The sequence below is a fragment of the Octopus bimaculoides genome, chromosome 25 (genome assembly GCF_046866305.1).
Source record: "Octopus bimaculoides isolate indiv1 chromosome 25, ASM4686630v1, whole genome shotgun sequence".
NCBI lineage: Eukaryota > Metazoa > Mollusca > Cephalopoda > Octopoda > Octopodidae > Octopus > Octopus bimaculoides.
The window spans coordinates 15,056,255-15,081,848 of record NC_142952.1 but is presented as its reverse complement, the minus strand read 5'-3'; the positions used below and the strand labels follow the sequence as shown (position 1 = coordinate 15,081,848).

Here is a 25,594-nt window from a genome sequence, read left to right as displayed (position 1 = left end):
CCTACAAGTGTGTCTTGTGCAGTGCCCTACAAGTGTGCCGTGTGCAGACTCCTACAGGTGTGTCTTGTGTAATGTCCTGCAGGTGGGTTTTGTGCAGTCTTCTACATGTGTGTCTTGTGCAGTGTATTACAGGTGTGTCTTGTGTAACGTCTTACAGGTGTATATTGTGCAGTGTCCTACAGGCATGTCTTGTGCAGTGTCCTACAGGCATGTCTTGTGCAGTGTCCTATAGGTGTGTCTTATGCAGTGTCTTATAGGTGTGTTTTTTGCAGTGTCTTATTGGTGTGTCTTGTGCAGTGTCCTACAGGTGTGTCTTGTGCAGTGTCCTACAGGTATGCCTTGTGCAGTGTCCTACAGGTGTGTCTTGTGCAGTGCCCTACAGGTGTGTCTTGTGTACTGTCCTACAGGTGTGTCCTATGTACTGCCCTACAGGTGTATCTTGCACAGTGTCCTGCAGGTATATCTTGCACAGGTGTGTTTTGTGCAGTGTCCTACAGGTGTCTTGCACAGTGTTGCACAGGTGTGTTTTGCACAGAGTTCTACAAGCATCTTGTGCAGTGTTCTTCATGCATATCTTGTGCAGTGTCCTACACGCATGTCTTATGCAATATGCATGTATATCCCTTATTTGTTCTAAATATATAAATAGAAGAGAAATGGTATTGTATTACAATGTTCTGAGTTCAAATTAACAAAGGATCTTTCACTACATCTGTAGCACAACACTAAATTTACCTCACACCCCGAATATGTGTATGTCTGTACCATGTTTATATAGTTAGTCTTTCTTTTCTCTTATCATTTGTTCAATCTTTTCATTCCAGAATTGTCCTCCCTCCTCTGAGCTACCTGTACTATTTTTCTGTACTCAACTGTACCGTTGACTCGGTGGACACTGGAGGATGTCCTATCTATGTATCCATCGGCAACGGTAACATGCCACCTTTTGATGTCGATGAGTTTCTCATCAACTGTACAAATTCTACGGAGAACTGTCACCTTCGAGTTGTGTCACCCAATAGCTCAGGGTTAAACTTTGTTGCCTTCTATCTCCGTGATATCAACAGTACAGCACCTGTCACTGTCACATGGCAGGTAACCACTGAAGGTAAGTTACTGTTGGGGTACCGTTAACGTAGGTATATGATGTGTTGTGTCAGTGTCAGCATAGTGGTATGAAGTGTTGCAGCAGTGTCAATGTAGTGATATATGAATGTCTGAGGAGAGGTATGGTATATTATGTTAGCCTAGTAGCACGGAGTGTTTTGGGAGTGGCAATGTAGCAGTCTGAAGTGGTACTGCAATGTCAATGTAGTGGTGCAAATTGTTATAGAAGATCTCAGTAATGGAGGAGGTGATACTGTGAGTGTCTGTGTGGTGAAGGTGTGTACTAAATAGTAAATAGTAGTTGCCAGTGCTGCTGGACTGGCTCCCGTGCAGGTGGCACGTAAAATATACCATTTTGAGCGTGTGGCCGTTGCCAGTACCGCCTGACTGGCCTTCGTGCTGGTGGCACGTAAAAGCACCCACTACACTCTCTGAGTGGTTGGCGTTAAGAAGGGCATCCAGCTGTAGAAACTCTGCCAAATCAGATTGGAGCCTGGTGTAGCCATCTGGTTTCACCAGTCCTCAGTCAAATCGTCCAACCCGTGCTAGCATGGAAAGCGGACGTTAAACGATGATGATGATGATGATGATGATGATGATCACTTGATTGTTTTTTTATTGATGGTCCTCTTTCTTCCGCTGCTAAATTTTTTAGTTCTCAGCCTATGTTCTCCTCCACCTCATCACCAACATCACCAACATCATCACTGTCATCAGTATCATCCATTAAGATGTTGCAGTTTCAGAAAGTGTTTTGTGGACGTAACTAATTACTGAATACGACATTTAGCTATACTCCTGCTACGTTCCCAAAATTCAAATTGAGTTGAGGTTGATTTTTATTTTCCCTCAGTCTCGGGGGGGAAATGAGAAAGATACCAGTAATTTATTCAGGGATCAGGTCACTCTAACAGAGTTTCCCTATCCGCTCCTGTGCAATATTGTCAAACATCTACTTAGTAATTCTTTTGTCATTACTTAAGTAAGAACAGTGAAATCTGTTTTGTTGAGGAAGCTTAATAATACTGAAACATGCCATGCATTGTTTCTCATCCATATTTCCTGAAATTAAAATATTAGTCATTCATTAATATTGCCTTTTCATAAGACACCAAGATGGCAGAAGCATTTGCACACCAGGCAAAATGCTTAGTGACATTTTGTCTGTCTTTATGTTCTGAGTTCAAAATCTGTCAAGGTTGACTTTGCCTTCCATCCTTTCGTCGCCCTTTCAAAGCCTAGCCAGGCTCATGGGCCCAGTTTCCCGGTTTCTATGGCGTATGTGTTCCCCCCCAGCTGCTGGACGGGACGCCAGTCCATCGCAGCGTTACTCAAGAAACAGGAAGAAAGAGTGAGAGAAAGTTGGGGCGAAAGAGTACAACAGGGGTCGCCACCACCCCCTGCCAGAGCCTCATGGAGCTTAGGTGTTTTCGCTCAATAAACACTCACAAACCCCGGTCTGGGAATCGAAACCGCGATCCTCCGACCGCGAGTCCGCTGCCCTAACCAGTGGGCCATTGCGCCTCCTTTCATCCTTTCAGGGTTGATAAAATAAGTACCAGTCACATACTGGGGTTGATGTTATCATCCAGTCTCTCCCCAAAATTGCTGGCCTTGTGCCAAAATTTGAAACCAGCATTGCTTTTTCCTCACCACATAAGTATTTCTCATTGGATTGTTGATATTCTGCCTTAACCTTCTCTTTATTCAAGTACAACCTTGTGACAAATGTACAAGACTCCTTATTGCTGCTGCTGCTACTACTAACAACTCTGTTGTCTTACTGTTTCAGAATGTGAAGCAAAGTCATCACATATCTTCATGGAGAATTCCACAGATGAATCAATGGCAGCTAACAAAAGCCAGGTGGCCTCAGAATTTCAGTCCAAGTGTATTATACTTCCTATGTTGGGACAGTTCAGTAGTGCCAGTGAGAACTTCAACAGTATTTATGTCTTTCCCAATGAATTTCTCATGCCAAAGAGGAACAACACTTTAGTTGTTCCTGACACTCACAGTCTGATAACTGGTTTCAATGTCCGTTTTCTATCCAATTCCGGAGGTACCATTGGTATAACGTTGCATTTTGATAAACAAAAACTTGTGAGTTTCTAAAAATTTTTTATTTTCTTTTTCCCTCCTGTGTGATGTAATTTAGTATACTTTTTTAATATTATTCCACCAAGGTCGACTTTGCCTTTCGTCCTTTTGAGGTCGATAAAATAAGTACCAGTTAAGTACTGGGGTTGTTGTAATCGACTTACCTTCTTCTCGAAATTACTGGCCTTGTGCCAAAATTTGAAACCACTATTACATTTGTATTCAGGTTACTAAGTTTTCCCCTGTCCTAGAATAGGTGCCCAGTAGTGTCTTTGTGTGTCATATGAGGCAGGTAAAAGAGTTGTTGATTGGTTGTAAAACACTGCCCCAAAAAGGGAGCCATGATAAATATGATTCAAAGTGGAGAAAACTGTTATGGAGTTTGCAATGGTTAATGGCTTACTTTAGGGAAAATGGCCTTAAAATGTATTATGCTCACGATTTTGAATACTCTTTACTCTTTTACTTGTTTCAGTCATTTGACTGTGGCCATGCTAGAGCACTGCCTTTAGTCAAGCAAATTGACCCCAGGACTTATTCTTTGTAAGCCTAGTATTATTCTATCGGTCTCCTTTGCCGAACCGCTAGGTTACGGGGACGTAAACACACCAGCATCAGTTGTCAAGTGATGTTGGTGGGGACAAACACAGACACACAAGCATATACACAGACACAAACTTATATACGACGGGCTTCTTTCAGTTTCCGTATACCAAATCCACTCACAAGGCTTTGGTTGGCCCGATGCTATAGTAGAAGACACTTGCCCAAGGTGCCACATAGTGGGACTGAACCCGGAGCCATGTGGTTCGTAAGCAAGCTACTTACCACACAGCCACTCCTACGCCCATATGTTTATTTTTGGTTGAAAATAAAGTATTGTGGAGTAAAGAGTTAGAGTTACTATGATGCTTTAACTCTGGATATAAAATGTTAGAGCTAATGCTAATCCACCAATTCTACCAGTTCACTGCCTCCTGTGGAGGATGAAAATCTATGAAAAATTTACAATTTAACTGGATGAAGTGAAACAATTACTTAAATGTCATTAGTATCTTTATTTTCTTCAATGACATGAACCCGAAAATATCAGAGATGTCAAGTCCTGGTAGACAATAATAATATAGAAATACCTTATTTTAAATTACTAAGTAGAGACATGTGGGTTAGGGCAGGGGTTTTCAAACTTTTTGACTTGCAGACCCCTTTATATTTCAAGCTTTACCTTAGGGACCCCCTTATAAACGCTTATGAAATTTATACATAAATATTTGCTTAAAATAACATATATTTTTACATTTGTTTATTTAACAGTATTTAACAAATACGTTTATTGTCAATTAAAAGATTTCGATTAAAAAACATATATAAAATCAAATTGCCCAGAAAAAGTATTTGCTGTCCACGGACCCCCTATCTTGTCCTTGCGGACCACAGTTTGAAAGCCCCTGGGTTAGGGTATTCAGCACATGATCGATTCCTGACCGTGTGTTGTGTTCTTGAAGTCTAAGCAACCACATCAACTACAAGATAATGCATGATTAATTCAAAATAATATAAATGAACAAACCTTACATTTGATAGAATAATTTTTACGTTCTGAGTTCAAATCCTGCTGAGGTCAACTTTACTTTTCAATCCTTCTGGAGTCAGTTAAATAAAACACTGAATAAGTAGTGGGGTTGATGTAATTGACTGTTCTCTCCCCATACAATATTTGGCCTTGTGTCCGTGAAAGAAATCATTATTCTCATGTTGTCAAAGAATTCTGAGTCTTTTCAGACATTTTATGTGATTGAGCATTGTCCCTTTGCAGTATAACATTGCACATTGATATTGAAGTCCTAAGGGTTACATTGTCAGATTTTGTTGTTATTCTCAGGCCCCAAACATTTGTCATTTCTCTTAAATGGAATATATCTCAGAAATTTGTTAATGTAAACTTATGTTTCTTGTTACAGTCAGAGAACCAGACTGCTACCATCTATATGTGCATTGTCAAAGATGGTTTCCCTGATGTTCACAATTTAGAGAATTGTTCCAATGGTGCACTGCTTTCTATTGAGTCTGCAGACGATCAACATCATCATCAAAGAATTCATATACCATATCCAGAGTTTGGGGACTATTATGTAGCTTTAATAAGTCGGTGCTACTCCATAGAGAGAAATCAGTAAGTACTTAATCAATTTGTGCTGAAAATGAAGAGGAGTCATGGAATTCATCTGTAAATTGCTCTGTACCTTTATGTTCTTTAATTTCTTTTAGCCATTATGGTCAGGACCATTCTGGAGCACTTATATATCTAGATATATCGTTTTATTTGTAAATGATTTGTTTCATTTGTTAACCTTAGGTTAGCCCTGATTAAGCAAACCTATGACCAAAGGTGTTTTTTCTAGCTATGATTATTTGTTGTTTATTCAGGCAGGGGACTCTTTAGTCCTAGCATACAACCTCTTTGGTGCTGGTGGCACTGTAAAATTCCCATAGTCCATTCTGCTGTTGTATTTCTTTTTTTTTTATTAGTTTCCATGGTTGGATGCCTTTCCTGTTGCCAACCATTTTACATGCACAAGAACATGGATTGTCAATGTTCTCTTTTGTTGTGTATGTCAGACGATAAAAGACCATGCCATGTGGTGAGATACTGTCAGTCAACCGATGCTAGAGTAAAATTATGATGATGATGTTAATAGTCTGTATCACATTGTCAAGTACAGCATTTCTTTTTCCCCAAAGAAGGGACTTGTTTAGCCCCAATGATCAAAGGCATTTTAATTTCAGTTGAGCATCCAAGTTATGGTCGAAATCACATGATCTGGTGGTCTCCACAATGGAGATGGCAAGGATTCACCTTCCTGCTAGTGACATACACAAGAGTGCATTTTGCACCAAAAGCCAATATGAGAGTTTTTCTCATGGTAACTATAGCATGGAAAGCAGACGTTAAACGATGATGATGATGATGATGATGCTTCAGACCATTGATTCTCAATCATTTTTTGCCTATGGACCCCTGATTCCTATTTTATTCTACTGGACCTCCATAGTTATTCAAATTATATAAAAATGGAATCTTACTGTATTTTTATAATTAAATATTATCAGGAATTTTGTAAAAGAAATTTTAATATTTTGTGTATTGCAGAAGGAATTTAAGTGATTTATTGCACATTAATTTTAACAAGAAAATCTTATATGGATCCCCAAGGGCCATACAGACCCCAATTGAGAGCCACTTATTTAGACATTGTATCTCTTTCCATATCTGGCCTCTGTGAAGGCTCATGGTTTAGTGGTCAGGATAATTGGCTCACAATCAAGAGGTTGTGAGTTTGATTCCTAGCAGCATGTTGTGTCCTTGAGCAAGACACTTTATTTCATGTTGCTCCAGTCCACTCAGCTGTCAAACATGAGTTGTACCTGTTATTCAAAAGGCTGGCCTTGTCACATTCCGTGTCATGCTGAATCTCCTTGAGAACTATATTAAGTGTACTCGTATCTGTGGAGTGCTCAGCCACTTGCACATTAACTTCATGAGCAGGCTGTTCCATTGGTTGGCTCAACTGGAACCTTTATTGTCGTAACTGTTGGAATGCCAGTTATCTGGCCCCTAGAAAGTTAAAATACAATCCACCCTACATTGTGTAACAAAATTCTAAATATTTTCAATGCTAAAGCAGCGAGCTGGCAAAATCATTTGCACGCCGGTCAAAATGCTTAGCAGCATTTCATCCATCCTTCTGTTCTGAGTTCAAATTCCGATGAAGTCAACTTTGCCTTTCATCCTTTTGGAGTCGATAAAATAAATACCAGTTAAACACTATGGTTGATATAATCAACTTATTCCCTTCCCGCAAAGTACTGACCTTGTGCCAAAATTTGAAATCAATATGTTTTGACTCGCTATTACTGAATCAGCTCTTGTATTCTTCTACTTTCAGGACTGTGGAGCCATGTCATACATTTCCAACTGCACGTTTCACTATCATTCAATCTCGATGTTTAAATGAAAAATGTGGCCATTATGGTCACTGTGCTGAATACATTAGTGGATTATTTGTATTTAGTGCATGTCGATGTTTTGCTGGTAAGTTCTGTCTGTTTTTCTGTTATTGCTTAACCCTTTAGTATATATTTTCCCTGTTTTATGTTCAAACTAGCCAGATCCTGCCTTTCACACCTACCCTACAATGTCATTGTAAAATAAACAATCATATCATTGAAATCTCAAGCCTATGAGAAAATGCATGTTTAATTCAAAACAATATGAACAAGAGCACTCAGAGAGCACAAACCTCCGCCAAGGCAACACCAATGTCCTCTGAACGATTAGCCAGAGATGATTTTTAGAATGAGGATATCTGAAATAAACTTGACTGCTTTCACAAACGAGAATACTAAAAATGAACCCGACTGCTCTCAAAAATTAAGTAAAAAAACAGGAAAAATAATCCAGAATCCTTGTCTGGTACTGGATTGATCCCAAAATCTAATCAGTTCATGCCAGTCATGAGGCCATATATTCCCGCTATTTAAATTTGTAGGATTCTGTATCACAAATTTTGAATGACAAACAAACACCTTGTGCTATTTGGTTTGCTTTTTGCTTCTTGAGTTCAAATCTGGCGAAAGCCGAATTTGATTTTATTTGTCTGCGGTTCACAGATGAAAGTATCTGTTCAAGTCTAATCACCTATATCCTTCTGCTCAAATTTGTGGCCTCTGTGCCAGCATTAGATTTTGTTGTTATTTTTGTTACTCTTACGACTGTCATTGTATAGAACAGTCTAGTTAGTGGATAGTGGATGCATCCTCTTTTAAGTACCCCATTTTGTTATTGTTTCAGGATGGAAAGGTTATGTATGTACTGATGACACTGATGCCAACTCTGATAGTTTGGAACTGTTGGCGGTAATGTTGTTAACCCTCAGTAATGGATTCTTCATCCCAGCTATCATCTTGGCTTTCTACCGACGCTTTTACCTTGAAGGGGTTGTATATATCTTCACAATGTTCTTCTCAGCAGTAAGTATAACCTTTTACTTCTTAGTTTGTTTCTGTTATTTTACACAACATCACAAATTATTTCATTTCAACAGTTTTGGGTGTTAGACTTAATCTGTCACATAATTTAACTGTTTTGTTATCGTATTTCTAGTGAAATACACTGTCTTCGTTTCAATTAATTTTGAAAGTAAATTTTGAAATTAAATTTTGTCTTTATTAGTCTGGAATTTGGAACATAAATTACCATGAAAGTTTGATGAACAGTTTTAATTTAGGTCATCATCATTCACCATCATCATCATACGTCACTTTAAAACAAAGTTTGTACCATAGAATCAATGACATTGTGGATGGGTTTTTATCATAACGGTTCAGCATCATCACATTACTACTCTTAGGTGTCTTAGTGGAATCCACTCTGTTACAAATATTTAAATAAGATCTCCCTTCAGTGTGAGGCTACTGAGATCTTCCTCCTTTTTTCCTCACTAGTTTTGGATAAATTTTGGAAAATTTGGTGCTGCTCTTTTTCTACTGATTAATACCAAAAAAAACATCTTTTTCTTGTTCTGAGTTAAACCAGAATTGCTGATAGTTAGGTGAAGATATTTGTTCTGAGTTCAAATTTTGCTACAATCATTAATCTTTTAAAATTTCATTGCTGCTCTTTTAAATTTTTCAAAATATTATTTTTACTACTTAAAAATTAAAAAAAGGTTGTAAGATCATTGGGGTGGCAGCGCTAAGCAGTGATGTGTAATAAACACAAGGTTATTACTAGTTCAAATATGCTTGGGACATATTTGAATCCGTAAGAAAGTCATTCACTATGTTTTGTCATGGAGAAAACACTCCATTTTCTTCTAACAGCGAGAAATTTTCTCCATGACAAAACACAGTGAATGGCTTTGTTATGGGCTTGAATGTGCCCCAAGCATATTTGAACTTGTAATAACCTCCTTGATGGCCAAAACAATCCTGGTTGCAAAGTCATCAGTGGTGCCCCAACGGTCAACCAGACCACAGGATATGTAATGTAAAAAATAAATTTGTATTTGTAAGATCATCATCTTAGTTTCAGTAATTGCATTGATCACTGTTATTTCATGAGTTCCGGCTTTCTTATAATCATTGTTTTGTGAACCCATAAGCATGGTACATTATTTGGTTTGTTCTATGGATTGGAAAGTGTGGAATAACATCATCACCAAAGTCTGTCATCCAGCAGCACCTACAACATCGTATTGGTTGAGAGGACAGCCTCCCACTGCAGTCACCAACTAGGGATTTTACTTACTTATTTACCTACTACTACTATCCTCTCTGTGGAGGCGCAATGGCCCAGTGGTTAGGGCAGCGGACTCGCGGTCATAGGATCGCGGTTTCGATTCCCAGACCAGACATTGTGAGTGTTTATTGAGTGAAAACGCCTACAGCTCCACGAGGGTCCGGCAGGGGATGGTGGCAAACCCTGCTGTACTCTTCCACCACAACGTTCTCTCACTCTTACTTCCTGTTTCTGTTGTGCCTGTAATTCAAACGGCCAGCCTTGTCACACTGTGTCAGGCTGAATATCCCCGAGAACTACGTTAAGGGTACATGTGTCTGTGGAGTGCTCAGCCACTTGCACGTTAATTTCACGAGCAGGCTGTTCCGTTGATTGGATCAACTGGAACCCTCGACGTCGTAAGTGATGGAGTGCTAACAACAACTACCCTCTCTAATCTAGGTAAATTTATACCTTCATCTCAACTGTAAAAGAAGAACTCACACTCCTGTTTAACGTTGTAACTCTTCTTTTTATTCCAGGTGTACCACGCATGTGATGCCAGCAACTTGTACCAATATTGTATGATGAAATATGATGTTTTGAGCTTCAGTGACTTTCTTGGTAGCTATATGGCAGTATGGGTAACATTAATGGCCATGGCTCGCCTGCCTGATAAACTTCGGACAATATTCGATGTGATGGGTGCCTTGTTCTTGGCATTAGCTGTTGACTATGACAAACATAGTTTACTTTTAAATGTTGTTCCCTTAGTACTTGGTATAGGAATGGTCTTCTTATCTTGGGTAAGTAAATAGCTTTTAGCAGTTTTGTGTCTTGTTTAACTGTATTTTGTCAATTATTGCTGCTCAGGATTACTGCCTTCTAATTAGGAATTATCAGTGTAATATTCACAGATCTGGAGAGTGTGCTATCGGGGTACATGAACTTATCAATGACCTTCAGGGTTTCCCCTTCAACAATGATAGTTGGTTCCACAAACAGCTTTTGTGGGGCAGGTTGGTACCTGACCTCTGTCTTCTGAGTACCGATTGTGAGGTCAAAGTTGTTGCAGACAGTGGGAAAGCTGTTCATGCTCTGGTGCATATGACCCTCTGTGGCAGCGTTGAGTGTGCAGTCATCTGTAGACAGGAAGTCATGCATTGAGTCTTCTTCCACCTTGGTCTTGGCCTGTAGTCTCTGTAGACTGACTGATGTATATATCATCATCATCATCGTTTAACGTCCGCTTTCCATGCTGGCATGGGTTGAACAGTTTGACTGCAAACTGGCTAGCCAGGAGGCTACACCAGGCTCCAATCTGATTTGGCAAGGTTTCTACAGCTGGATGTCCTTCCTAATGCTAACCACTCTGTGAGTGTAGTGGGTGCTTTTATGTGTCACTGGCATGAGAGCCAGTCAGGCAGCACTGGCATTGGTCATGCTTGAATAGTGCTTTTTGTGTGCTACCGACACGGGTGCCAGTCAGAAGGCACTGACATTAGTCACGCTTGAATGGTGCATTTTATGTGCCACTGGCATCAACCACGCTTGAACAGTGCTTATTACATGCCACCAGCACAGGTGCCAGTCAGGTGGCACTGGCATCGGCCATAACTACGATTTCACTTGGTTTAACACAAGCACAGCATATTGCCCAATGATTGAAGGGTGCTTTTAAACAGGCCAGTTATGCGACACTGGCATCGGCCATGGCTATGATCTCACTTGGCTTGCCAGGTCTTCTCAAGCACAGCATATCTCTAAATGTTTTGGTTGCTTGTCATTGCCTCTGTGAGGCCCAATGTTTGAAGGTTGTGCTTCACTACCTCATTCCATGTCTTCCTGGGTCTACCTTTTCCACAGGTTCCCTTCACTGTTAGGGTGTGACACTTCTTCACACAGCTGTCCTCATCCATATGCATATATATATTAGTATATTTAGTGTATACACTCACACACATGCATGCATACATACATACACACGCATACATACATATTTTTAAAAGTGTTTACAATCTCCTTCATTTCAGGGTTACCAATGTCGATTGAGGCATCATTGTTACCCAACGTGGCGTCGATACGTCTTCTGCTTACTACCCGGAGTGCTACTGGCTCTGGTGGGCCTTCTTTTGTTCACACTGTTTGAGACCGAAACAAATTATAAATATGTTCACAGCATCTGGCATGTACTCATTGCCACATCAATAGTGTTCCTGTTGCCAGGACGACGGGAACTACCAGATGGCAGCAGTAAAGGTAATGACACTGATTCCGAAATCACTATGAACATTTTCTTAAACAGTGCCTTAGTTCTAGAATAAGGCTAAAAAAATACCCACCACCACCATCACCTCCTTGCATTTTACTAAAATCATTTTCACTACTTTATAATTTCTAGCAATTCTCTCATTGCTCACCAAAGTCTACTCACCATTCATAAAGAATTTTTGAGAGAGTCTTTCTTCAATTTTCCTACCATTTAACTTATTTCTGGAAGCAGCTGAAAGCCCTAACCCCCCAGAAAAAAGAATTAAAAAAAAAAAGACAAGATGGGCTGTATTGCAAAAACAAAATCAAAAATTATATTTGTTCCTGACTATAAGACTGGATTCCAGTTCAAGGACTTGTTTTATTTAACTGTATTCTATTTTGTATATAAGTGTGTGTCTGTGTGTAATATATATACATACATACATATATATATATATATATGTATGTATGTATGTATCTGGATTGATTGATTATTTGCATTTACAAATGGGGCAAGTGCTCAGAATTTAAAATAGCGTGCCTGTTTTATTAGAAGCCAAAGCTTCTTCAGTCATAACTGTTTTATGTTTCCAATTGTTCAATCAGAAACGTGGAACTCATAGATATCATAATAATAATGATAATGATTGCGTGTGAGTGAGGTATGTATAAGGTTTATTGCTGTTTAACATAGTGGTGCTGATATAATGTTTAGCAGTAATTCACGGGGCCCGTCACCCTGAATATGCAAATATAAGAGGTCCAGCATGTCAGTTTGGATTGAATTCCCTTATTTGATCAGTGTATATATTGTGGCCATCCTCTTTATATTGTTGATCTTTATTCTGTATTTATTTATGATGCAAGATATCCTTAAAAGAAAAAAGAAAAAAAATGTGATCTCCATTCTAAAGATGCTAGAAGGAGATTTAGCTCTTATATTGAGTATAGTGAGCAGCTACCAAGAAGCTCTTTCATTGATTCAAGTGCATGTGAGTGTCTGAATGTGCATGTGTGTGTGTGCATGTGTGTTTGTGGTGTCTGTTTTGGGTAGTGATTATATTGATCTGAAACGACAAAACTATTTTTCACTGACAATTTCAATGATGTAAATTAAATGACAATCAGAAGAGTTAACTGCCATCTCCCTATAATGAATAGTATGTTTTAAACTGTGAGATTGCAATATCCACAATGTGTTCCTTCTTATTGTATCAACCTTGATGGTGGCTATACTTCAGCTGAAATGATGTCATAATCTGCCGCACACTCACTCATCTTCACCGTTTTGTTTTTTTTATTCTGTACAGTTTTATTATCATCACCATCATCAACATCATTATCATCATCATCATCCTTGTTGTCTGTAAACATTTTACACAATTTCAGTTTTCTACCAGTGTTCTGTTTCAAACTCAGGGGCAATATGTGTTTACACACACACACACACACACAGATATATATACTTATATACAAATATATGCACATATATACAAATACACACATCCACACACATATACACATATGTGTGTGTGTGTGTATAAATGTATGAATAAATATAGTGATCTCATGTATGTTAGTGTGGAGAGAGGGAAAATGAGTGAGAGAGAGAGAAATTAGCAAATAATATACATCACTCTGATCTCAGTTGTAAATTGTGTATATGAATATAGAATATATTATATCAGTGATGACACACATGTACACAGACGTATGTGTGGGCTATAATATCTGTAGAAAGATCTGCTCAAGTAATATACTACTAATCTAAATGATGGATGTTTATGTGTCAATATTTAGGGGTTGATTCAAAAGTTCTGAGCCCGACCTTGTTAAAAGAAACACCAACTTTTATATGCAAACGAGTTTTTCCCATCAGCAACACACTTTTAAAAAATGTTCTCAAGGCTTTTCTCTGCTGATCTTTGAGTAACTTGCTATGCAATGTTCTTGTAAGCATTGTTACGTAGCTTACCATAGCCTTTTATCACCTTAGTAATAGATCCCTTTTTGATGGTCTACTTGCAGTTGTAACACCTTAATGAAGTCACCGTCACCAGCAGGGAGGTTTTTATTATGAAGGAACTTTGTATCAATGACAGGGCCTCAAATAGTGTGTACCCAAACTAGATCTTACCCTCTCTAAACTGTTCAATCTTTCTCTCTCTCACACATTGTGGAATATCCCAGCTTATTAAAACACATGGCAATATGTTTTATTCCCAAGAAAAGTAAACTCTTTCACCCTACCAATCACACTTCTAGTACTGTCATATCCAAAATTTAGAAATTGGAAATATCATCTTCAATGTCTATTCTCAATAAAGTTTCCATTAACAAACTCTGCCAAAGATCTCTTCTGAATAGAGTTTCCATAGGCATGCTTTTCCATGATATTCTCCTTTCTTGATGCAGTTTCCATGGACCAATTTATTCCGAGGTTTTTCTCCTTTCTCATTACATTTTCCAAAGAGCCCTACCAGGAGAAATTTGCTGAAAGCAATATTGTTGCCATTGACATCTGCAAAGCCTCCAACTTGCATGAGGACTTCCTAGCTAAGTTACCTTGTTTATAGGCTTCCATCATGCCAGACTCATTCTTCTGTGATTAGAGACTTTGAAATCCTCCTCTAAATAGGGCATTCATCTGTGAGCAACCAACACAAATGTTCAATTAATACACATTTAAGAAAACAGTTTCTTTTTTGTATTACACACAGACAGTTAATCAGTAAATCCCTGATGGTATCTATAAATGTTTAGCCTCACAATATCTGATCTCACGTTGCAATCTTGAATATATAATATAGCAAAGATTGCATCCCAAACATCACATGTCCTTTTCAGAATCAGGGAATATTTCCGCTTGATTAGGCCCTAATTACTGATATACTCCACTTAGTAGTAATGTTGTCATATGTGAGGCAATGCTGTTGCTACACAATTGTCCCATACTAATCCTAGCAAATACCCAATCACCTAAACCTAATTATTATTATTTTTTTGCTCTGTCTCTTTTACTTCTCCTGCAATGGCTTCTGCTCCTCTGACTTAGTAAACCTTCTGTCACTGTACCAATTCTGTCTCCTCCTTTGAACACCACAATCATTCCATCTATGGGGACATAACGACCTAATTCCCACCAAAGCAGCATAAAGATTCAGTCATTATACATCAAAGAAACAGTTTTGCACTGCTCCCAGCCTTCACAGGAGCGACAAATAAAAGCCATCAAGGTTTACCTAATTATTGTTATCCTTGTTAATCTTTAACACACTTAAGTCCATTATATCGCTGTAGAGTTTTCTCCCTTGTAGCTGCAGGTTTATTGTGTCACATTGAGAGAGGAGAAAACTCATATGGCGACGTAATGCTCCTACTCCAACATTTTAAGGGTTAAATCTGATATTTTCAGCCTGCCTATACATATCCAAACTGATTTCACTAAAAGTTCTTGGTCCTCCACCTCGTGACTGAATAATGAAGAAAATAAGTCAAATGAGTGAACTCACACAATCTGAGAGCCGTGTGGATAGAAGCATAATAACCAAAGGATACGGAACTGGTTCAAAGAAATGGTTGATGTTTAACATGAACTGCAGCAAGAAAAGAATTTTGATTTTCAGAGTTGGAGCTTGATTTGTGAGGAATTTGTTTTTACACCTTTTGACTAACTGATTCTTAAAGTTCTCCTTGCTAAATAACACCTGCTTCATCTTTACTCTGAGTAAAAATTCTGTTTTTCTTTGTTTTTCTTTAATATTTTGGATACTTCAAAGAATAGTCCTTGCTCATATTCAAATATCTTTGGATAATAAATTAAACTAAGCTTTAATTAACTCTTAGAATACCTACTGTTTGACTCAGCATTATCATCGTTATCAAATTGTTCATTATGTTTTACACTTCATAACCACAATGTCAAGTAATGAGAAACATTTAACATCAGCCTACTGCCATGACTGTTCTCCACCTTCACATTTCAAATGTGAATCCAGAAGCAGGTGTTGGAAGGCAAAAACGTGGAGATGATATATTCTAGGGGGAAGTGTTTGCTACGAATATGAAATAAAAGGTAGCTGAATAAGAAGTGAACTAAGATTTAAGATAATGTAGCTTGTTAAACTTGACAACATTGTGTTTACAAAGAAGAAATGACACAGAGACCAAAGACATACAAAGATGTTCTTTTTTACTCTAGGCACAAGGCCTGAGATTTTGGGGGAATGGGGGGCAGTCGATTAGATCGACCCCAGTACACAACTGGTACTTAATTTATCGACCCTGAAAGGATGAAAGACAAAGTCGGTTCTATTGCAGTAATGCAATCAGATGAAAAGCAATGATTGAAAAAGTGACAATGGAAATACAAGTGATTCTGAAACAAGCAACATAAAGCAAAACCATAATTAGTGGATTTTAAGTACATCATATGTATTCAATTCTGCATTGAATTCTGCACTAATTAGAACACTAAGTAACAGAATAAATACATTTTGCTAATTAGTGCTCTAATATATTCTTAGGCTCAGAACTTGCATTTCATTTTGCTCATTCTATATTAGTGTGAAATATTTATGTTACATCGATCTCAACATGTGTTTGTGTGTGTGAATCCAGCTATCTGCATACATTTCCAAATGTGTGCATATGTTTGTGAACTCTATTAATTTGTCGTCTTTGTTGTCAGCAATATAATTGAGGTTGACCTTATTACTGCATGACCATTTCCTTTGACCCTAATGCAACCTTTCTCATAACCTCAGCTGGGTTTTCTTGACTCGACTTCAACAGAGACCTATTCCTTCGATTTCTTTTTTTGACCCCACTTTCACTTTAGTATGACATTTCATTTGACAAAGTGTTAGGAGGTTGTCACTTTATCTCAAATAAGTTGAAGAGTTTTCATATTAAACATCAAATTTTATCAGTGTCCAGGATGAGTTGAGTTACATACCAAATAAACTCTGGATCCATATCTACACTGAACACTTATCGCTCCTGGCTAGCTTAACTGAACCATGGGCCCCTTTCATTTCTTGGTAGTTAGACCTCTCCTTCCATTGGTAGCTACAGTTAACCCTAGACCCCCTTATTCTTGAGTAGCTAAACTGAACCCTGGACACCTGCTTGTAGAATAATTGAACTTTCAGCTAGCTCCTTCCACAGCTATCAGAACTAAATCCTGGACTTCCTTTATTTCTTGGATAGCTGAAGAAAACCTATAGCTCTGAATTCTATTTCCATCATTTATATTCTAACAGTGAGGGTTATAATTTATTAAATCCCCTTCTATACATTCGACTCTTCGTATGCATGGGAAGAAAGATTGCTTTACGTGTGTATGTCCATGTGTGAGTGTGTATGCATACGTGTGGAATCTGGTTTGGCAATCTATTTCAAATATTCTTTGAGTTATCTCCCTTGCCTTTGGTTGAGTAAAATATTCTTCAATCTTCAACTCTATTTCATACGGGTATAAACTTAATGAATTATTGTGCTAACTACATTGCACTCACTCTCTCCCTCCACCTCTCTCTCTCTCTCTTTCACACACACACACACACTTTAATTTATGTCTGTATTATATATACACTTTATTAAAGTTGCAAAAACATCACAAAAATATCTCCCATTCGTCAGGCACTTGTGATCACACCTGCCCAACAAATGGGAACATGAAACTCGGAGTAGCAGTTTTTTGTGATATTTTTGTGATGCTTTTGCAGCTTTAATAATGAAGCATATTATTCTACCTCTGGTATTCAAGTACTATTTTCCCCACCTTGTTTTATATGTATGTACTTACTCAGGTATATATATATATATATATATATATATATATATCGGAGATGCACTTGCATAGCAAGTGACCTGATCTGAGATCGTGTGCTGGAACGAAAACAATTGCAGCGTGGAAGGTGTTTATAAGCCATTTAAAATAACACACAAAATCAGTTAGATTCACTTCAACATTTAAATTTAATTTGTCAAAATACTTTCGTTGCTTTGAGACTGTGACCTGTTCACTGACAAAATTCTATATCATTAATTATGTATATTCTGTTAGAATATTATACACTGAATTTATGAGTGCTCTTTGTATAAGTGTCAAAAATATTAAAACTATAAAGTATTTAGACATTAATATGAGCGATTATATATACTGTATTTTGAAACAATAGCATGAAATTTAATATCAAAAAAATTTCTCACGAAGATACATGTGTCTAAAGTAGTATTGTATTAAAAATATATGTAAATATATGAAACATGACAGTTTAAAAATTTGTTAATTAATGCATCATATGATCGTTTCACGAAAGTATTATCGTTATAATGGAATCCATTGTTGATACACATTGATAAACAATACTTCCGCTCGTCAGAGATGGAGAAGATAACATTTTTATAATATATTGAATGTTGTTTTAAAATTAGAAAAATATATGAAGAAGTATTTTTGAAAAATAGATTAAAATTTACTGGTTTTGATTTATGCAGGTAGACTTTTGTATGAAATTTTAAAGATTGTATATATAGCTTTGGTATGTTCATCTCAGTAATCCATGACTAGTTTTGATTTATGCAGGTAGACTTTGGTAAAAAAATTTAAAGTTTGTATATATATCCTTGGTAAGTTCATCTCAGTAATCTGAGGCATGACAATTTTATATAAGCTATTTCTTTATTTCCCACAAGGAGACATATAGAGGGGACAATGCAGCCTGGTTGGGGTCAGATACATACGGATGGTTATAAGATTTTAAGATGCGCAAAAATGATAATCGTATGATAGACAAAAGACAATTACAAAACAATAAAAGACAAAAAATCAGGTATTAAAACAGGTTAGCGCCCCGACCCCGTGAACCCTGTTTCTCTACTGACACCTTCTGGTAACCTTTATAGCGTGTTCATGCAGAGTCTTTCATACCAACATTCGTGCTACACGTACCCATCTATTTTTATACATTCTCACTGACAGGCACCTTCTCTATAGCCCCACTTTCCTTTTTAGATGAAAGATGAAGGCCTTCACCAATGTGAGGCCGGAGACGAAGCTACCTGTCATTACTCCTTTCACCCTCGACTTCCAAATCACCTCTTTTTGCGATTGCTACTACCACGAGAAAACAATTCTTACCTTCTTCCGTAAGGAAATCTGGTGGGTCAGTTTTTAAAATTGACACAGACGATAGCTGTACTTTCCTCACATCTGACAAAAGGTGTTCTGTATAAGCCCACAATTCTGACACACCTGGACACTGAACAATAGCATGTGGGACAGTTTCCTCATCCCGCCCGCATCTTGGACAGGCCGATGGGCCAGGATGACTGTGTCTAGTGAGCTTATCCTGAACTGGTAGGGCTCCTTGGTAACACTGCCAGGCCATAGACCTTTTGAAATTATCCAGTGTCTTTGGCCCGAATGTTCTGCGGAACAGACTGTCCAACTGATTATCATCAAGACCCAGGGTCCTCCCCAGGGCATCATCGTTTCCAGCCTCTACCAACCTACTATAGAAAACCATGGTGGTACCCAAACCACTGGCATTGCCCGAGTTGCAGAAATGGAGGAGAGCCTTGCGACACTCTGTATAACTTGTACCCAACTTCGATCTTCGATGAAACCAGTTTTCTCTTCCACCAAAACTAGTGAACCTGGGGAACATCCGTTTTGCAAGTGGAGACCACACCCGTTCACCATCCAGGTAAAGCCAGAGGTGCCTCAACCTTAATGCATGTTTGCGCATCAACAGTCAAGGCATCCCTAACTCACCCTTTAACGGTTTTTGACAGCAGATAGAACACCTCACAAGTAGACCGGAGCTCTTCCACAAAAAGTGGAAGATCTGCCTCTCCAACTTGCCCAACCACGAATCTGGACAAGGAACAACAGTTAGGTGGTAAACGATGACCGATGTGATAAACACATTGGACACCGCCGCCCTCCCTTTCAAGGATAGTCACTGCCAAGACTAGGTCTTGACTTTGAGGCTCACCTTGCTCGCTGCCTCAGTCCAGTTCTTTTCTATCTGGAGATCCGGGCCAGACCAGATTCCTAACAGCCTCCGTCCAGTGTCCCACAACGCTATTCAAAGGCATCAACTCACCCCTCCAGGTGCCAAGTTGCAAGCCGACTGATTTTTCCCAGTTAATCTTTGCTCCTGCCACCGTCTTGTAAGCCATGATGGTCTCGCCTACTTTCTGTAGGTGTTACATCTTGGTCCTGATGATAGTGATGTCGTCCACGTAAGCTGAAACCGATCCTCCACCACCTGGATTCGTCAGGATGCCACTCAGCCTTCACAGCAACGGCTCAAGGGCCATCATGTACAAAAGCAGTGAGAGTGGACATTCTTGGCGAACCGAACGCTTGATACAGAATGGCTTTGTGAGAAAGCCGTTCACCCGAACGATTGAGTTGATATTGTCATACAACTGTATGATCCACCTAAGGAAGCCAAGACCTAGTCTGAACCGCACGAGAACAGATATCAGGTAGCGATGGTCTACCCTATCGAATGCTTTAGCTTGGTCTAAATAAACCAGTGCCTCGCCCTTACCAGATTTATTACCAAACCCTTCTATGGTGTAGCATATAAGATGAAGATTATCCTGAATGGTTCTACCAGGGATCGCACATGTTTGTGCTTCCCCAATCAGGCCACCCACGACACATGTCAATCTTTTTGCCAACACCTTAGCCAAAATCTTCATCTCTGCGTTCAGCAGAGTGATGGGCCTAAAGTTATCTATACTATCCTCCTTGTCTGGGTCCTTCCTGACCAGCGTCACCTCTTCCCGGCACACAGATCGGGGATTAACCCATTCTGCAGCCAGTTTGCGTAAACACTAGCCAGTATGTGCCCGAACAAGCCTGGCATACTCTTATATAGTTCGTACGGTAGACCATTGAGGCCTGGCGCCTTACCACTGCTGCAGTCCACTATAGCCTCTATCACCTCCTCATGTGTGACAAACTGATTATTCTCAAGATTTGGAGAAATTTCTCAGCACATCGCGTTCATTGGTTGTGTTCTAGTATTTTGAACGTGGAGGCGCAATGGCCCAGTGGTTAGGGCAGCGGACTCGCGCTCATAGGATTGCGGTTTCGATTCCCAGACCGGGCGTTGTGAGTGTTTATTGAGTGAAAACACCTAAAGCTCCACGAGGCTCCGGCAGGGGATGGTGGCGAACCCTGCTGTACTCTTTCACCACAACTTTCTCTCACTCTTACTTCCTGTTTCTGTTGTACCTGTAATTCAAAGGGTCAGCCTTGTCACACTGAATGTCCCCGAGAACTGCGTTAAGGGTACACGTGTCTGTGGAGTGCTCAGCCACTTGCACGTTAATTTCACGAGCAGGCTGTTCCGTTGATCGAATCAACTGGAACCCTCGACGTCGTAAGCAATGGAGTGCCAACAAGTATTTTGAGCATTATCTGGAATCTTAGTGCTACTGTTTATTTCATTATTAGTATTGTCATTGCTGTTATTACTAAAGCTATTTTTATATTTATTAATTTTTCTTCTATTAGAACTGGCAATAATAGATCCTATGTTTGGTGTTGTTGAGAAGGATATTTTAATTGATGATCTGTTAAACATGTGGTGATATATTATAAAAACTTTATTTTCTCCATCTCTGACGAGCGGAAGTATTGTTTATCAATGTGTATCAACAATGGATTCCATTATAACGATAATACTTTCGTGAAACGATCATATGATGCATTAATTAACAAATTTTTAAACTGCCATGTTTCATATATTTACATATATTTTTAATACAATATTATTTTAGACACATGTATCTTTGTGAGAAATTTTTTTGATATTAAATTTCATGCTATTGTTTCAAAATATAGTATATATATATATATATATATATATATATATATTGGTAATTAGTAAGGGATTTCTTCAGACATTTACTGGTTTGCTCACAGTCAGGTATTCAAAATAGGTTATTCAACAGTTAGTATATATATATATATATATATATATATATATGTATTGAGAGAGAGGGAGAGAGAGATATATAATGTCTTCATTGTTGTTTGATTGCATGTGTTGGACAGAATTTGTTGAGGCAAATTTTCTATAGCCAGGTGCCCTTCCTGTCCCCATGACCAGACATGTTTTCACAGAATGAAGGTTCCCGCTTGCATGTAAATGACATTCATTTATAAGAAGGCAGAAGTCAGTCAGTCACACACACACACACACACACACACACACACACTTTTCTTTCAGTTTTTGTCTACAAATTCACTCACAAGGCTTTGGTTGGCTCAGGGCTATAGTAGAAGACAATTAATTAAGGTGACATGCTATGGGACTGAACCTGAAACGATACAGTTGGGTAGCAAACTTCTTACTACACAGCTACACCTCTCCCTATACACTGTGTATGTGTGAGATATGAAGTTCAACCAGTAATAAAGATATTATAAATAAGAAAAACACAAAGAGCCTATTGAAAGTCAGCTACCCAGTATTTCTTGACCAAAATATTACATTTCTTTTGCCATTTTGTAAGCTGGAACATCCACAAAAGAGTTTTTAGTAACTGCATTTGATGTGAATTTTGAATGAGCCCAGGTGATTTGAAAAAAGACAAGGGGCAATCGAAGGGAGATAATTCACTGCCGAACAAACAGGCAACCCCTAAAAGAGTTGCTGCCACCTCCCAAACTCCATCCCAGTTTTCATCAATCACAGCTTTACAGCTTTCTCCCGTTTTGGGTAACCATCTTGGCCCTGACTAACTATATGTGATAAACCATTTACTGCCATTCTTCTGTGGTTTCTTGCTATCATTGGTCATTTCCATCTGCTTCTTGACAACACAATGGAGAATTTTGAGAACCTCATTGTGTCTCCACATATACCTGTCCAGTGCCATTGAGCACTTAGATGATATATTCTGTAGTGTCCCAACTTTTCTGCATCTACATTTGGAAAATTTACCATTTTCCATCTCAGCAGATTGAACAGAGGCTGGTAATACATCATAGACATCTCAAAAGTGGAAGTTCAGCCACGATGTGCTTCACCTCCAGATCATATTCCAACCAACTTTTCTTTCAATAACCTTCTTCCTTTCTGGTCATTTTTAATTATTCCCACTATATCTTGTATGCTAGCATGTCAATAGATTCTTCTTCCCCCTTTGGTAATCTGTCCTTGCTGGGGGCATTGAATCGAATGCAGTTTCCTTTTCTCTGCTTCTCTAACTTAACACAGCTCTGTGTTCCCTCCGTGTCGTTATTGAAAATTGTTTAAGTCGATTACAGCCAATACCTTTCTAGTCACTATTAATCACTCCCACTATGTCTTGACGTTCAAGTAATTCTGGTATGTCAGTAGTTTCTTTCTCTGTATGCCGTGTTCTTGCAGTTTTGATATCTGACAAATTGTCTTGAAATTCTACAACATTGGACTGTTTACACCATTCCAGCTTTGTAGATCTCAATTGATGTTATAAGTGGTTGAAGAAACCCTCTCTTTCAGTACTGTGCTGATCTGTTAATCATTTGAGGTAGATCAAGCCATTTCCTGGTGTAAATATTGCATTTTTATTCCATGATCTCTGCTTTAGACAGTGTTACTCTGCATACAAGCGGGAGGGGGGGGGGAGCAAGCAAGATGTGGGGTGGGTGGTATAGATCAAACTGCAAGCACCAAATCTTATATTTGCCAAGTAGTTTTGACTTGTTGCTTTTAACTTATCTTCAGCTTGTGCCATTATCTCAACAAAGACTCAGTGTGCCATAGTCTTAAACCTACATGGGTTAGCCTTTAACTATTGGCATGGTTTCCCCTGTTATTTTGAACTTCACTTGCTTCTGCCAACCTTTGACAGATGTCAGACTGCTTGGCTTTCTTGCTTTAAACTGTATTTTTGATCAAGTAAATAGTTCATCCAGTCTTCCTAGAACTATTTGCTTTAAACTGTACTTTTGATCAAGTAAATAGTTCATCCAGTCTTCCTAGAACTATTTGCATACCATTTTGGTTCCTTTGTCAGTGTTGTTATGCCATCCACAATTGCCTTCTTAGTCTGCTGATCTAAATAGCATCTCCATGACATGTAAAAACCACACAACTGATATTGTGCAGCCTACAACAATTCCAAGACATTGCCAGTCTGTTGTAAACCACACTCAGATACTGTTGCAGTTACACTTCATCAAATCTGTGATCCTCTTCGGCATCCAAAAAATCTATTGTTTCTGTCACCAGTTTGTGTGGTACAGAACCATAATCATTTGCCAGATTACACCCTACATTCAAATCCCTTATATTCTTCACAGTGTCTTGTATTGCATCCCAGATTGAAATGTGTGTTTGACACATCAGGAAGTCCAGCCTTCCAGCCTAGCCATCATTTTGTATAGACATGTAGCTGTTCTTTTAGCAAGTAAGCCCATGTAAATCTTGCCATCTACATTCAGGATTTATATTGGCCCGTAACTGACCAATTAATCCTGCTTCAGTTTTCTTTGGTAAATAAATCCTTTCTGCCTTGTAGGAGTCATAAATCAGATAAACATCATGCCACAAATGTTTAAGTAGTAGGTAAGTTTTATAATGTACTTGTACACTTTCTATGGTACACCAACACCTTCACAGATATTCCAAAGCCTCTTATAGAGTTTGCTCTTCCTCTTCATGTTTTAATCTCTTTATCAAGCTTAGCATCATTGGTCACTGTGGAGTGAAGATGAATGAAAGCATTAACTGTCTTATTACTTTTACCTTCAAGACACACTCTAGGCATAACCTTGATTACTGCCAGAATGTGGCTGCAACAGAAGCTCTATCTTCTCTGTGCTTATGGTGAAGCCAAAACATCTGACTGCTGCAATAAATATATTGACAATCTGTTGAATATCTTCAAGGGAATTAGCAAACTGTGCACAGTCATCTGTAAAAAAATAAGTCTCTGGTAATTTGAAAGGAAGACCTTTTTTTTTTTTTTTTTTTCGTTTTTTTCTTTCTTTTTGCTTAATATGGTGCTGATTGAAGATGCCACCAGAGGGGCAATTTTTACACAGGGATCATCAACAAAGACATACTCTAGCATAGCTGCAGAGAATAAAGCAAATAATACTGGTGCCAACACACATTCTTGCTTTGTACCATTTGTCACTTAAAAAAGGATTAATTATTTGAGATGTGTGTGTGTGTGTGTGTGCATGTGTGTGTAAATATGTTTGCATGCATATGCCTGCGTGTATATATATGCATATATATATATATGCAAATATATGTATTATGTATTTATATGTATACATATATGTAAGTATGTGAATATATATGTGTATGCATGTGTACTTATATGTATGTATGGATGTGTGTATGAGTGTGTGTGTGTGTATATATATATATATATATATATATATATATATATATATATGTCTTTGTGCTTGTGTTTGTCCCCTACCACCACTCACTTCATAGCCAGTGTTGGTGTGTTTACATCCCTGAAACTCAGCTGTTTGGCCAAAGTGACTAATAGAATAAATGCCATGCTTAAAAAAAAATAAGTACTGGGGTCTAATGACTGAAACAAGTAAAAAAGATACATATAGCTCCAGCATGACCGTGGCTGTATAGCTGAAATGAATAAAAGAATAGAAGAATATATATATTTGTACGTATGTATGTGCCTATATATATGTATGTATAGCGATAATGATGCAAATAAACAATAATCACACTTGGTCTTGATATATAAAATGTACATATATACATGTAAATGTAGGTGGTGGTGTTTTTTTTAATGATATATGTAGAGAAAAAACCAAAAGTGAAAATATTCAGAACATGAACATTTATG

The 25,594-nt window shown here is 38.3% G+C and overlaps 1 protein-coding gene across 10 annotated transcripts in view; it reads left to right on the top strand.

Annotated features, from left to right (window-relative positions):
• Positions 1-25,594, top strand: part of LOC106882402 (transmembrane protein 8B) — a 77,041-nt gene that overhangs the window by 37,404 nt on the left and 14,043 nt on the right. For 7 of the 10 annotated variants that reach the window (XM_052976396.2, XM_052976399.2, XM_052976395.2 and 4 more), the window contains 7 exons: positions 825-1,108; positions 2,900-3,210; positions 5,169-5,380; positions 7,155-7,300; positions 8,060-8,238; positions 10,030-10,293; positions 11,521-11,746. In XM_052976396.2, the coding sequence (XP_052832356.1) occupies positions 825-1,108; positions 2,900-3,210; positions 5,169-5,380; positions 7,155-7,300; positions 8,060-8,238; positions 10,030-10,293; positions 11,521-11,746 (1,622 nt within the window). Of the gene's footprint in view, positions 1-824; positions 1,109-2,899; positions 3,211-5,168; positions 5,381-7,154; positions 7,301-8,059; positions 8,239-10,029; positions 10,294-11,520; positions 11,747-15,155; positions 15,383-25,594 lie in introns of all 10 variants that reach the window. The other 3 variants (XR_008266709.2, XR_008266707.2, XR_008266708.2) reach the window with 1 other exon arrangement.